Raw genomic sequence first — 15,462 nt, 5'->3', positions numbered from 1 at the left:
CCCTCCCCCTTAGCTAAGTGGCCCAGTGACCTTGCTCCCCCAGGAAGAGGGAGCACCCGAGCCTTCGGACCATTCCAGTGGTTTGGCTTCCCCTCCTTTCACCTGAGGAATGAGGTGGTTCAAAGACCCATAAACAGGAAGGAGGGGATGAGAACACCAAGTCCTGCACGTTGAAAAACTGGCAGAGGGAGGGTCCTTCCCAGCAGCCAGGCCCGGGCCGTATCCCGCAGGGGGTGGGGAAGGGCGGGAAGGAAGGGAGGACAGCCCAGGAGGAAGAGCGCGCAGCTCCAGCCTCCTCAGCCCCACCGCTCCCCGCTCCCACGTGGCCCGCACTGCTGCGAGGTGGGCTGGCGCCCGCAGCTCCGCGTGCAGTTCCGAAGGCAGTCGCTTCCCGGGAAGTCCAGTGGACCCCCTCAGGCGGCCGGCCCAGTACGGAGCCAGAGGGGGCAGGGGCAGCCCGTCCCCGCCGATCCCGCCCCTTCCCGCTCGCCCGCCCCCGCACCAGCTCTCCCAGGGTTCGGATAACACCGGGCGCCGACCCGGGGGCGGGGCCTTCACGTCACAACCCCGGGGGTAGAAAAGGGACCGGTTTGGGCTGCACCGACCCGGTGAGAGTCTGACAAGCATCTGGACCGTGGGAAGCAGGGGGGAAAAGCCAAGGAAGCCGGTGGGGGATGAGGGAGTAAGTGAGGGAGTCCCAGAGCTAGCGAGTGAGTGAGTGAGTGAGTGAGTGAGCGAGCGAGCGAGCGAGCGAGCGAGCGAGCGAGCGAGCAGCCGGCCCCAGCGTCCCGCGCCCGGTGCCCAGCGCGTGCCGGCCCGGGGTGCCTGCCCTAGCCCAGCAGCTCCAGCAGCCCCAGGTGCGGGCTCCCGTCCTTCAGGCGCGCGCAGCGCGGGGCTCGGCCCTTCCTCGCAGGTGCCCGCCCGGCTCCATGAGCACCGCGCTCTACAGCCTCGACAGCCCGGCATGCTACAGAAACTGGTCCATGGAACCGGCCAACTTCTACGAGACTAATAAAGGCGGCGGCGGCGGCCCCGGGGGACCGGGAGCCTCCTGCAAGCCGGGCCGGGGCCCCCTGAGCGGCTGCGAGGAGCACGGCAGCGGCGGCAGTGGCGGAGGAGGAGGAGGAGCGGGAGGCGGCGGCGGCGGGGGCGGCGCTAACCTGGCGGAGCTGAGCGCGGCCGCCCCGGCCATGTACGACGACGAGAGCGCCATCGACTTCAGCTCCTACATCGACTCCATGTCCTCCGTGCCCAACCTGGAGCTGTGCCACGACGAGCTCTTTGCCGACCTCTTCAACAGCAATCACAAGCCCGACCGCGGGGGCGGCGGGGCCGGCGGGGCTGCCAGCCACGCCAGCGCCGGGGACTACGAGTACCTGCCCGGGCACTCGGCGCATTCCCACCCCGCGGCGCACAAGGACTTTGCCAGCGCCCTGGCCACCCTCTTGGGCGCGGGCACCAGCGCGTCCCCGCCGGGGGCCCTGAAGCAGGAGCCCGACTGGAGCGACAGCGACATGTCGTCATCCCTGCTGCCCTCGCAGATCGCCACCTGCGCGCAGACCATCATGAACCTGTCGGCGGCCGGCCAGCCCACCCCGCCCACCTCCCCGGAGCCGTCCGGCTGTAGCTCCAGCTCCAGCTGTTCCAGCGGCCGTTCCCCGGCCGCGCCAGCGCCGCAGCCGCCACATCTGGGCAAGGAGAAGAGCGGTAGCGGCATGAGCGGCGGCAAGAAGTCTCTGGACCGGTTCAGCCCCGAGTACCGACAGCGGCGGGAGCGCAACAACATCGCGGTGCGCAAGAGTCGGGACAAGGCCAAGAAGCGCAACCAGGAGATGCAGCAGAAGCTGGTGGAGCTCTCCTCCGAGAACGAGAAGCTGCACAAGAAGATCGAGCAGCTGACCAGGGACTTATCGAGTCTGAGACAGTTTTTCAAACAGCTGCCCAGCTCGTCCTTTCTCCAGGCCGGCACCGCCTCCTCGGGCATTGACTGTCGGTAACTGGGACCGAAGTGGGGGTGTCGGGAGCTGTCGAAGGCGACCGAGAACTGGGCCGGGATTGGGGGGGAGGGCAGCGTGGGGGAGAGGAGCGGGTGGGAAGAGGGGCAGAGACAATTAGTAAAACTATCAATACCTCAGAGACTCCAAAGATCACCTTGTAGCAAGAAAGTACCCTACGTGTTTTCACAGCCCGTTCAGTGGCATGCAGCAAGAAACGTGAAATGGTCGGTGGTTTTGTTTGTTTCGAACGCAGTAGCTGGATGAAGCTACATTCTGGATTAAGACAACCAAACTGCAAGAGAAGCTATAAAATGTTTTCCTTAAATTATTTTTGTAATGGTAGCCTTCGTTTTGTTGTTGTTGTTGTTGTTTGTTGGGTTTTTTTCTACATCTTACTCCTGTTGATGCAGCTATGGTACATTTGTTAAAAAAAAAAGATTTTAAAAAAAACAACCCTACCTTTGTATTGTAGATAAGAGGAGAAGCCTGGGCATGCTCAACTTTTTATATTAATTTTTACAGTATTTCTAAGAATAAAAAAAAAGCATTTTAAATCATTCCTGCTTCTTGTATTCACAGTGACCTTGTAAGAAAAGGCTCGTAGGGAAAGGCCACAGGTGGACCCACACCTTTGGCAGCAGGAGGGAGAGGCTGGGACATACTACTGAGAAACTTGCTTGCACCAACATGCAGGTAGCTCACGTGACTCCGTGGTGTAAAAGTTCATTCCCCTGTGACTTGTGCAAGTGAGTCAATACCAGGAAGGCGCTGTAGCTCAAACTTCCTTACCCGGGCGGTTGAAATAAGTTTATTTATTAGTAAGAAGGGAAATGCATAGTTGGTATTTTAACTCCCCCAAATCTCTCCATCAACACTTTTAAGAATATTGGAAAACCATTTTAATTACATACCGAAAATAAGCCGTATGCCATCATAAATTTATATTCAAATGTACCCTGGAATATTTGTTTTTAACGTTATGCGGGAAAATATTTTGCAGCATAGCAATCTGATTATGAAGTAGCTTAATTCTGTGACGATATTTCTTTTTTTCCCCCCAGAAGTTACTTAAACCTATTCTGAATGGATGACTAACCCTCTTTTGAGATAAACCAATCTCATCTCCCTTATGCTTCTGGGTTTGTTTGGGGGAGAGGGGAGCACTGGTGACAAAACACAATTTTATTATTTTAATTAAAAAATCGAGCAGCTTTAGGGTTTAGAAGAGAGGTGACAATTGAATTAAGTTACCTTACAATTAGTTAGCTGTTCCATTGCTGGTAGGAAGGAGGTTATTGGCTAAAATAATTTTTTAATTATTGGTGGATTTCATCTGCCTATCTTTGTTTACACGGGCTCTGGCTTTCAGAAACAACTGCAAATTAACTTTAAATAGTGTAAAGTATGTAGTAATAATCCTGTTGATTAAAAGCATGTTCTGGTGTCTAGTTTGCTCTAGCAGAAAGCCAGACGACATTTAGGGATTTTTAAGGCCTGAGAAACATTTAAAAAGGATTAAAAAAGTCAAACCACTTTCTTTTAAAAAGGTGGCAGGTAAAGGGGAGAGGGGGAGGGGGCAGTAATTCTTTCTACCTTTTCTTAGCCTAACACATCCAAACCTGAAAAGGACACTTTGGGTAGAGCTATTGCCTTGACTTTTCCTAAGGCAAAATAGGTAACTATTCTAAAATAAGTAATATGTTTCTGATCACACTGTAGTAAAGCTAGCAATACAGAAAACCTTTTTAGTGTGCAAAGATTTACTAGATGGCCTCGAATTCAATTTAAATCACTACCAACAAAAGAGGAGCAAGATAACCATATTCTTATCTCTGATTTAGGTAAAAGGGATTCTCCGTAGTTGGGGAGACTAAGAATATTGCCCACAGGTATTTAAATCTACCTAATCTTTGTTCTGGGTCCATATTTCACGGTATGATTAGGTTGTAAAAGTTCTTATCTAACACATTATAATACAGTAGATCTATGATTGCATACTGGTTAACTATCTACATTTTATGGGAAACCGCTTCACCTTTGCCATAGTTTCTCATTATGTTCTCTAAAATTAACAAAGTTCCTGAACTTTGGATATTTATTATAGAAATGTATGCTTTTTCATGAAATGATATTGGACACAAGGGGAAAAAATTCTTAGAATCACAGTAAAAGGTGTTCCAACTGTGCCCTTTAAATTTTTTAATTGTTCTTATAAGTTTAAAACATTCATCAAGATTCACTTAGAAATCTTAAACTTTTAGAGCAACATTTAAACTCCAGTAATATATTGCTACAAGTGCAGATGATGATGATGCAATTAAATATTGTATAGGAAGAAGTGAATTTTGACAATTAATGACCCATTTTCCATATTCCCAGATAAGTTGAATATAAGTGGCATTTCAAGATCCTCTTTGCAATTAATATAAATCCTCTTGGTCCTTAGTTAACAAGTAACTACAAAACGACTTTGTAACAACATTGCAAAGTTCATTGACACTATGGCAACAGGCAGTCTTCGTCTTAGTTTCTTCCTGCTTGTAGAAGTTCAATTTCCTCCAATCCAATGCAGCTAATCGGGTGGTTGGTTATGGTCTGGATGAAACAATTTAATGGCCCCACCTTCTTTCCCAGCACACTCTTCACTTCATAAGTCTGTAGTAATAAAAGCACATAATAGGATTAGGTCTGTACATTTTGTTCTCCAAAGCACAGAACTCTGAAAGGCGACACAGCTTAAGGTACTCGGTATAGTAATTGACCTCCTGCCACTCAAATGGAAGGAAAAAAAAATTCGAGAGTTACAATGGAAAGATTTATGGTACATGAAGGAACTAATCTGGTAACGGGGAAGAGAATAAGCACTTACATGGTACCAACTAGGTGCTAGGCCCTGTGCTAAGTCCTTTAAAAATATTTCTTTTGGTCTTTGAAACAATCCTACAAGGGAGGTACAGGAATTTTACAGTTGACTTGTCCAGGTAAGTGTCTGTAGTCACATTTGAACTCTGGTATTCCTGACTCTAGTACCATTTCTCTCACCTCACCTCAGACACTTAGTGGCTGTATGACCCTGGGCAAGTCACTTAACCCAATTGCCTTCATCCCAGGCCATCTCCAGTTGTCCTTATGTTTTGCCACTAGACCCAGATGGCTCAGGAGGAGAAAATGAGGTTGGTGACCTTGCACAGGCTTCTTCACTTAAATCCAATTCACTGCAAGTCATGACATCATCCCAATGCCATGGTCCTCTGAGAACGAAGGACAAACAACACCACCATTTCTCTAACTGAATTATGTTCTTGGCTTAAAAAAAAAAAAGGAAACAAACCCAACACTCTCCTTTTGGTTCTATTGTTGATAGTAATGTTGGGTTAAGTATCTTATAGGCTGCCCTTAGATGAAGAATCACAGAAAATATCATAAAGAGTAGAAAAGTCCCCTTTTGGCACCTAACCCATTCTCCTGATAGGACAGAAATGCATAAAGTTAGTAGTGTGGTCTAATAAATACACTGGCAGTTTGTCTTCCCCTTCCTTTAGGAGACTTTACCTAATCTACTTCTTGTCAAAGTGTTTCCTGATGAAATGCCTCAGTTTCCCCTTAGCTTGATATATCTTCTGTTCAAACTTGCTAAACTAAGCCACACTTTTCCTAGCTCCTTGCTGTTCTGTTTATGAATGCTTTGTGGTTATTGGTTAATCCTCACAATAATTATCACTCATTACTATCCTATCCATTTCCAGAAGAAAAAAACTTTCTCCAGAGAAAGGTATCTGCCTTCCGGAGGCATTTTATTAGTAGGTGGTAAAAACATGACATTTTCTCCTAGGGCTAATGACTGAATTCAGAAGTATAAGTTAAGGATAATGGCAGGACCCTAACCCTTTGAAATTGGGGGTTTTGAAATGCAGCAGCCATGCAGCATGTTACCACCTTTAGAATGTATCAGGTTGGGTAGATGACCAGATCTGGAGATAGGAAAACCTGAGTTCAAATCTGGCCTCAGATACTTCCTAGCTGGGTGACCCTGGGCAAGTCAACCATCTACCTTAGTTTCCTTATCTATAAAACGAGGACAGTAGTAGCACCTACCTCCCAAAGTTGTGAAGATCAAATGAACTAATATTTGTAAAGAGCTTAGCACCATATTTGACTCGTAGTTGGCACTATATAAATGTGACCCATTATTATTAAAGTCCATTTAGCATTTGGTCCTCTTATTGATGTGGACCAACCTGAGGCAGGTAGTCCACAAGGCCTTTAGTTCCAACAGTGATTGCAGTTGGGCTGAGGACAACATAGATGTAGGCTTTCTGACCTCTGTACAGAGCAAGCCTCTGCTCCAGCGAGACAGGCTGCTGAAGCCCCATTATTATCATGTGGATGGCATCATCAACGAAGTACAGTGACCTTCACAGTCCCCAACTCCCAAAGTCCTCAGAACGGAGCAGGAATACAAATCTTCTTACTTGATTCATGAGGTGAGGGGTGAGAAACATAGTCAAGAAGGGGCTCCTGCCAGTGGTCACAGCAGTAATGCCATGAACATCTCAGTAAAACCTGCCAGGTGGGCATAAGGATAGTGAAGGAAATGATCTGATGCTAACAGCTTAGCTTCATTAGAATTAGGGTCAAACCCTCTCATTTTACAGATGAGAACGCTGAGGACTGGGGAAGTGAAGCCAGGGCCCCCCAGGTCACAGAGGTAAGTAAGTAGGAAAGCCAGGATTCCACCCTGGGTTTTAATTATCTCCACTTGGATTGGTTTTAATTTACTGTTACTCTTTGCTCATAGCTTTAGCACATCTTCAGTGAAATAGATGACATTTGCAGAGTTTTGTTGCTTCACCTAACTTTGTTGAAAAGAAATGAGATCTGCAGATAAATACCTGCAGGACTGCTTGAAGCAAATGACTGCCCTTTCCTTAAGGATGAGTACTCAGCGACATCTTGGAGCATTCCAGCTGCTCTGGCCTGGGCTCTCCAGAGTGAGGAAGTGCACAAATAATACAGTGCTGTCTTATAGGAAAGCCTCTATTCTAAACATGGTTTTGTAATCAGGTAATTAGGATTTAAAGTATTGATTTGCAACATATCTGTCCTAAATTGAAGCATTTACTATATGTCAGTTTATAATATATAGATGTCTGGTCTGTCTTGTGAATGACCTCTCAGTACTAATATTTGTTATAATTATGGGACCTGAGGAACTAGAGATTTAGGAGACCCAGGTTGACACTGTTCTGATATAAACTCATTAAGTTATCTTCACTTTCTCATCTGTAAAACAAAGAAGGTAGTAATATCTACTCCTTTTTTTTTTTTGTGGGGCAATGGGGGTTAAGTGACTTGCCCAGGGTCACACAGCTAGTAAGTGTCAAGTGTCTGAGGCCGGATTTGAACTCAGGTACTCCTGAATCCAGGGCCAGTGCTTTATCCACTACGCCACCTAGCTGCCCCTTCTACTCGTTTTTAATAGAAGGTATAAAGTACTTTGTGACCTTCCAGGGGAAAAATGCAGTAAAATGAAAATGTCAATAAACTACATTAAAGAGACACAGCTGCTCCGCCCTTGGATTTTTATTTCTAAAGGTAGGCAAATACTTAATTTAACTCATAATTGTCCTTATTCAATTGAATTCATTAGACAGTAGAACAGAAGAGGGTTTGTTTTGTTTTGTTTTGTTTTGTTTGGGGGGGGCGGGCAGCAATGAGGGTTAAGTGACTTGCCCAGGGTCACACAGCTAGTATCAAGTGTCTGAGGCTGGATTTGAACTCAGGTCCTCCTGAATCCAGGGCCAGTGCTTTATCCACTACACCATTTAACTGCCCCCAGAAGAGCTTTTTTAAAATGCTCTTCCTGAGCTTTTCCTTCCCTGCTCAAAAATTTTCAGTTGTTCCCTATTGTCTATTGGATAAAATCAAATTTTGCTGATTGACATTTAAAGCACTTCAAGATCTGGCTCCAGCTTAACTTGTCAGGTTTAGTACACATTCATTATTCCCCTTCATACTTTATCGTCAAAGCAAAATAACACTCCATTCTCAGTCTCTGTGTGTGTGCAAAGGCTGTCTCATGCACTCCCTACCTCTGAGTCTTAGAATTCCTTAGCTTCTTTAAATCTCAGCCCCAGTGCTACCTCTCCTGATTCCCTCCCCCATCTCCTAATGCTGGCTCCCCTGGAGAAATTATTTGCTTTGTATATATGAGCACATTCTGTTACCTTCATAGAACATAAACTCCTTGAGGGCAGGAACTATCTCACTTTTGTCCTTCTATTTCCAGTGCCTGCTATATAGCAAGCTCTCAATAAATATTTGCTGAAGTGAATTTATTAAATTATTACTATGTGAAGAGCTTTGTTCTGGGCAAAGAGACCAAGTTTAAAAATGACAGGGTGCAGGGCAGCTAGGTGGCACAGTGGATGGAGCACCCGCCCTGGAGTCAGTAGTACCTGAGTTCAGATCTGGCCTCAGACACTTAACACTTACTAGCTGTGTGACCCTGGACAAGTCACTTAACCCCAATTGCCTCACTAAAAAACAAACAAAAACCAAAAAAACAAACAACAAAAATGACAGGGTGCCTGTCCTTGTGAAGGAGCTGTTGAAGCAATGCACTCTAGGCTCTGAGCCCAGAGTCAGGAAGGCCTGAGTTCAAATTCAGCCTCAGACACTTACTACCCTTAGATGCAATGTGACTCTGGGCAAATCACTTGACCTCTGTTTACCTCAGTTTTTTCAACTGTAAAGTATAGACAATAACAACACCAGTTCCTGTGAGGATACAATGAAATGTTTGTAAAAATGAGATACCGTAAAAAGTGTCTGACACATGGTAGGCACTACAGAAATGCTTATTTCTTCTGTTTCCCTTCCCCAGTAGATGGAAATAACATCCAACACATAAGTACATTAGATAGAAGAAAATAAAATGCTATGTGAGGTTCATGGGGGGAAAGGTTATTGACTGGAGGAATCTGGGAAGGTTTTGTGAAGTAGGTGTCATATGCAGTGGGCAGTAGAGTGATATGATTCGGTCAATGGTTGAGGAAGGTTACCCTAGCTATTTTAAAAAGTTAATTTTAAAGATTATATTTTATTAAGTTACCAAAAAAAAAAAATCAGCCTTCCCACCCCATTAAAAAAAGGGGGGGGGGATCCTTGTAACAAATATGCACAGTCAAGCAAAATGAAGTCCTGCATTGTCCCTGTCAAAAAATGATTCTTTCTTGCATACTCAAGGCCTATACCTCAAGGGTGGTAGCAATGGGAATCTTACCTGTCATTCCATATACCACTCCCTCCCCTCTGCAAATCTAGCCTCAACATACTCTTCCATCTTTATCTGTCACTTGCCTCTACGTGAATCCCCTGATCCAGCTATACTGGTCTACTCACGACACCCACAACAAAGCTGGGAACTGAACAAATAGGGTGGGACGGAACTAAACTGTCCCTCCAAATAATCTGTATCCCACTTCTGTGCATGTGCTCACAACGTTGCTCCCTCCTGAAATTCTCTCCGTGCTCCTCTGCTTCTAAGGAGATTCTCCCTATCCTTTAAGGCCAAGTCCAAATTTCACCCACTTTGTGAAGCCATTTTTGAGTGCAGTTATTGCTAACTTCCTTGACCTCTGATAGCTCTTGTCTGGAATATCTTCTACTGTTTCATCTTTTCGTACAAATATGTCTTGTCTCCCCAATTAAACTACTGGTATAGTGGGGACTATGTCCCCCAATTTCTTTTGTATTCTTTACAGCCCAGGTCATGGAACCCGTAGGCAATGACCTGGCAAAAGCTATAGATCCCTTTTCAGAATGTTTTTAAATGCATAAAATCAAATCCATAGAACTATAAAGGAAACTCATTCAATTGAAATGTAGTCATGAAAATATTTTTTAAAACTCGTAATAGGAATCCCTGTCCTACAGTGACTAGTAGAGTACCGTACACACAATGGGTGGTTAATAAACATGCTGGATTCATCTTTGTTGCTGTGTTTGCCACGGCTAGCCAGTCTATGACTTAGACCCAGAGTCTCAGGTAGCAGGAACTTAAATTTCTTTAATTTTACTACAATCCTCACCCCTGATTAGCGCCCAGGTATATAGGGAGTTCCATTCTAAATCTTCACACCCAGATTGAGCATTCTCTCCTAGCCAGTTAGTCAATAAATATTCATTAAGCACCTGGTTTAGTACTTATCACTGGGGATACAAAGAAGGGTAAAACCATCCCTGCCCTCAAGGAGTTTCCGATCTAATTGGGGAGACAACTATGTACAAACAAATTACTTAAAGGATAAAATGGAAATACTTAAATTGGAAGGCACAACAATTAAAAGGGATTAGGATAAACTTCCGGTAAAAGGTGGGATTTTAGCTGGGCCTGGAGGAAGTCCAGAGGCAGAGATAAGGAAGGAGAGCCTTCGGGCTTTGGGGAAAATCAAAGAAGAGGCCTAGAGGTGGGAGATGAAATATCTTGAGGAGACCACGGTCAATGGATTGAAGAGTACGGGTATGTAAAGTGTGAAAAGGGAAGACCGGAAAAGTGTGTGGGAGGGGGCAGATTACAGAGGGCTTTGAATGCCAAACAAAGGATTTCATGTTTGATTCGGGAGGTGGTAGAGAACTATAGTCCTCAATGAATGGTGGCGGCTGATTCTGAAGCAGCTGCCATTACTTTCAGGAGTTTAAATCATGATCAAGGGCTGGAGGGGACACCTTAGAAGCCATCTAAGACCAAGATGGGTAAAGTATCCTGGCCTAAGTCTCACCAGTAGTAAGTAGTAGATGGGTAATGGGAATCCAGGGAGGCCGATTCCGTACAGACCTGGTGTTCTTTCCATTTGACCACATTGCCTAGCATCACAACACACATCTATCCTCTCAGGAAACACTGGAGGCCCGAGGTGGTAACAGATGAACCACTAGCTTTGGCCCAGTTCTTAGGATGCCTCCCAGTTATAAAGACTTCTCACTTCCATCCTTCCTGTGCTTCCCCAGATACAAGAGTGGCCACTCCAAGGTCATTTTCTTAATCTGAAGAGAGTCCTTGACCTTTAAGGCCCCTATTTTTAAATACTACTTTCAAACAGACCTTGGAATGTCCCCATCTCCTTTCTGGCCAAAGATGAACTCAGGAAGGAGAGGTCATCTTTGGTTTGGCAGTGTTGAGTTACAAGGACATGAAAATATTTGACCACTGAATAGTACCTGGCCGCACACTAGTTTGATTTACTACTTTGGCAGGCAATTCATTGAATGTTTCTGACCTCTCTATGGGAAGCAGCATGATATAGGGGAAGAATACTGGGTCTGGAAGCAACTGGATTGAGGCAGCTAGGAGACACAGAGCAGAGGTGTCAACCATGCAGCCCACAGGCATGGCCCACAACACTCCTGAGTGCTGCTGGAACCAGGTTAAAATATAACTGGGAAATATTTAACAAAATAAATAAAATTTAACACAATAAATAAGAACGCAACACAGATAATGTTAACTTGTAGTTTTCTAAATCAGTATCTGAGTCAGCTAGATGGCTCAGTGGATAGAGTGCTGGCTTTGGAAAACCTGAGTTCAAATCCAGCCTGAGACATTTAGTAGCTGTGTGACCCTGGGCAAGTCACTTAACCTGTTGATCTTAATCCAATGGAAAAGGAAATGGAAAACCACTCCAGTATCTTTGCCAGGAAAATCCCATGGACAGTATGGTCCACAGGGTCATGAAAAGTCAATATGCAGAAATATCCATTTCTATTTGAGTGTGACACCAAAGACCTAGAGGACAGAATGGTAGGAGACCTGAGTTCAAGTTCCATCTCAAACATTTATTTAAACTAAACATGGGACCTGAGCAAGTTACTTAACCCATCAGCCTTAGATTCCTCATCTCTAAAATGAAGATAATAATGGTACTCACCTCACAGATTCTTTGTGAGGGTGAAATGAGATGATATATGTAAAGTCCTTTATAAGCCTTAAAGCTCTGTATTACTATTAGCTATTTTTATAATTGAAGAATTGGGGTTTGAGGCCCAGTTCTGCCAGCTTTAGTTACTTGTGTGACCTTGGCTAAGTCTCAGTTTCTGCATCTATAAAACATGGGATTAGACTATATGATACCTTAGGTTATAGTCAACTCTATGATTCAATTTCCCCATCTGATGAATGGAAATATGAATATTTGCTCTATAAGGATGTATTTTGCTATAATAATAATGGTAGTAGTAGTAGTAGTAGTAATTGTAATAGTAATAGCTACCATTTATATAGCACTTACCATGTGCCAGGCACTGCGCTACAACAATCCTGGAATAGAGATAATATTATTCCCCATTTTTACCTACGAGGAAACTGAGGCAAAAAGAGGTGAACTATCTTGCCTGGAGTCACATAGCTAATTAGTCTCTGAGGCCAGATTCAAACTCAGGTCTTTCTGACTCTAGGCACAGCCTACTGGATCACAAGCTGTGTTACAAAATAGGTGTGGTTTTGGGGCAGCTAGGTGGCTCAGTGGATAAAGCACTGGCCCTGGATTCGGGAGTACCTGAGTTCAAATCCGGCCTCAGACACTTGATATCGACTAGCTGTGTGACCCTGAGCAAGTCACTTAACCCCCACTGCCCCACGGGGGAAAAAATAGGTGTGGTTTTGAAAAGATGCTAAATTAATTATAAACAGTTAAATTATAAACCTAGGGGTGATTCCTTCTGTAAAAGGTAACTATAGTCAGATCATTACTTATTTTGTAAGAATTGAATGGGCTAAAAATAAACTGTCAGCTACTCCTCAGAGATGGATGCTTTATAAATATGTGGTTATTGACAACCCGGTCTCATTTGAGGCAAGAAGAAAAACAACAAGCCATGACTTTGATAGTTGGAGATGGGGGAAAATAAAGGATATTCGCAAAGCCTGCTAGGGATGGATGCATATCTATAGAAGGCACTCCAGCTTTTATACATTTCCAATATTTTGAGGAAGGTCCTGAGTTCACCAGTATGATGATAGGATCAAAGTTTAAGACCTGAAGAGACCTGAGAGGTTATTTAGTACAATCTCTTTATATTAGTGGTGAGGGACCCTAGGCCCAGGGAAATTAATTGACCTGCTAGGAGGCACTATAGTGCACAGATAGCATGACCCAGAGAGTCAGGAAGACCCAAGTTCAAATCCAGCCTCAGACTCTTACTAGCTATGTGACCCCGAGCAAATTACTTAACCCATGTCTGCCTCAGTTACTTATCTGTAAAATGGGGATAATACTAGCACCTACTTCCCAGTGTTGCTGTAAGCATCAAATTAGATGATAATTTAAAAATGCTTAGCATAGTTCCTGGCATATAGTTAGTTCTATGTAAATGTTAGTTATTATTTTTGCCAAGAAAATCTCATGTACAGCATTGGTGTGCTATGGTCCACAAGATCACACATGGCTGACCCAAAAAATTATTATGTAGCAAGGTCACACTGATACAAAGGGTAAAGCTGGGATTTGAACTTGGTTCTTTTGGACTCCAAACCCAGTGCTGTTTCTACTGCACCACAGCTGCTTACAACAATACTCTGGAGAAGTAGAGTAGAGGAAATTGTGAGATAATATATGTATGTGAAAACACTCTGAAGAAACATAAAACACTCTACGAATATAGATTATTATTCCAACCGCTGTTATTATTAACAGAGGGATGTTGGGGGCAGCTAGGTGGCACAATGGATAGAGCACTGGCCCTGGAATCAGGAGTACCGGAGTTCAAATCTGGCCTCAGACACTTAACATTTACTAGCTGTGTGACCCTGGGCAAGTCACTTAACCCCAATTGCTTCACTAAAAAAACAAAACAAAACAAAACAAAGGGATGTTGGACAAACCCATTCTGCACGCCTGTCAGACTTCATGGGAGGGATGTTGTCAAACATTTGCTGTCGATTTTCCGAGTCACAATTAGAAAAAAAAGTCTGAAATAAAACTCTTTTTTTGGAGGGGGGGGGTTTGTTAAGGTGGCACATATGGCTTCATTTAGAAATGTCAAACTTGGCAGATTTGGGGTCATTCATGGTGAATGGGATCTATGAATTGTGAAATGAGAAGTGGTTTCTGCTGGAGCGATAGTTTATTTCATTTCTGATGCTGTGCATGATATAACGACAGACCTCCCAGGTATTCTTCAGATAAACACATAGCTACCCAAGTAGGAAATGTCGATTGGGTAAACATGGTCCAGCAGGTTTGTCCTTCTATTTTGCCTTGTCTCTAAAAGACAAAGGAGTCATCTCTTCACTCTCTAATACCACAGCTGAGCATCGACATGTCCAATGTTTAGCCAATCCAAAGATTCAGAGTCTGTGACTCAGATACAAGATAGTAAAAGGCATAAAACTTCACCCTCATGCCCCATTAACCAAACACAAACACACACTGAATGGAGTACTGTCATAGTGGTTACAGAAACTACTGATTTTTTTAAAAAAAGATTTCAGGAGATATGGACTCTTATGAGTAAATCCCACAGAATGATATCCAGCCTCCATGAGTAGAGGCTGACATTATCACACTGGCCAGCCCTTTATGCTACCAGCAAGTCTGGCAGCAGGTAGGAATAGACCTTGGAAAATTGAGGGCCCTCCTTTTTAAGCAACTTCAAATTTTGTCTCTAACAACTGTCTGCTTAGGGGACTCAGGCTGTCAATGGATGTCACTGATGCTGTATATATTCTGATATATTGTGCTCTTAGGCAAGATTCCCATGTCTGTCAGTGCCTTTGTTCTTGTTTCAGAAAATTTCAGGGAATCTGGGGTTAAGGAAAATTAGACATTCAATTCAATCAATTCAATGGGCATTTATCAACTACTATTTGCAAAGTGCTGAGCTGGGCACTGGAGATATAAAAATGAAAGAGTACTTTAAGCTGCTTATAATCTGTTGTAAAATATTTGGGAGGAAAGACAGTGACACCACTGGAAGGAGCAAGGCGAGTGGTACAGAATTGCTGCCAGTGTGTCCTCCTGTCCTCTGGGTCTCAGCCCAAGAAGGAAAACGTGTGTGTGTGTGTGTGTGTGTGTGTGTGTGTGTGTGTGTGTGTGTGTGTGTGTGTGTGAGAGAGAGAGAGAGAGAGAGAGAGAGAGAGAGAGAGAGAGAGAGAGAGAGAGAGAGAGAGAGAGGAGCAGCTTTTGTTCCAAAATATGACTTCTCAAGGAAATGATGCTGTTCTTACCTGGTTCTGAGATGAGAGACCTGGAACCTCTTGTTCCTCACATTTTCCTACAGGGGATTTATCCCAGAGAACCTAACTTGCCACCCATCCTTAATACCTATTCTTCTTCCTTTTAAAGTTGCACAATGACCATTACTCTGCATCAAAAATGATGATCTTTTCTCTTTGCAAATGGCCCAAAATTTCATACTTAATGTCTCTACTTCAAAATATTAAAAATAACAACAATAAAACATGGAA

General features: G+C 44.2%; 2 protein-coding genes across 3 annotated transcripts in view; one reads left to right on the top strand and one right to left on the bottom strand.

Annotated features, from left to right (window-relative positions):
- The first annotated feature begins 522 nt into the window (after positions 1-522).
- CEBPD (CCAAT enhancer binding protein delta) lies at positions 523-2,554 on the top strand. Its single transcript, XM_043963257.1, has one exon. The coding sequence runs from the start codon at positions 930-932 to the stop codon at positions 1,995-1,997; it is 1,068 nt and encodes a 355-aa protein (XP_043819192.1). The 5' UTR covers positions 523-929; the 3' UTR covers positions 1,998-2,554.
- Positions 2,555-3,894: 1,340 nt separating this feature from the next.
- Positions 3,895-15,462, bottom strand: part of SPIDR (scaffold protein involved in DNA repair) — a 591,441-nt gene continuing 579,873 nt past the window's right edge. For both annotated transcript variants that reach the window (XM_043963245.1, XM_043963251.1), the window contains exon 20: positions 3,895-4,652. In XM_043963245.1, coding sequence (XP_043819180.1) covers positions 4,521-4,652 — 132 coding nt within the window. In that variant the 3' untranslated portion in view covers positions 3,895-4,520. The remainder of the gene's footprint in view (positions 4,653-15,462) is intronic.

This window comes from Dromiciops gliroides, chromosome 1 (genome assembly GCF_019393635.1).
Source record: "Dromiciops gliroides isolate mDroGli1 chromosome 1, mDroGli1.pri, whole genome shotgun sequence".
NCBI lineage: Eukaryota > Metazoa > Chordata > Mammalia > Microbiotheria > Microbiotheriidae > Dromiciops > Dromiciops gliroides.
Note: the sequence above shows the minus strand (reverse complement) of the source record. Positions and strands in the feature narration are given on the sequence as shown.

Coding starts and splice junctions, on each gene's coding strand:
- CEBPD (XM_043963257.1), top strand. CDS start 930: ATGAGCACCGCGCTCTACAGCCTCGACAGCCCGGCATGCTACAGAAAC.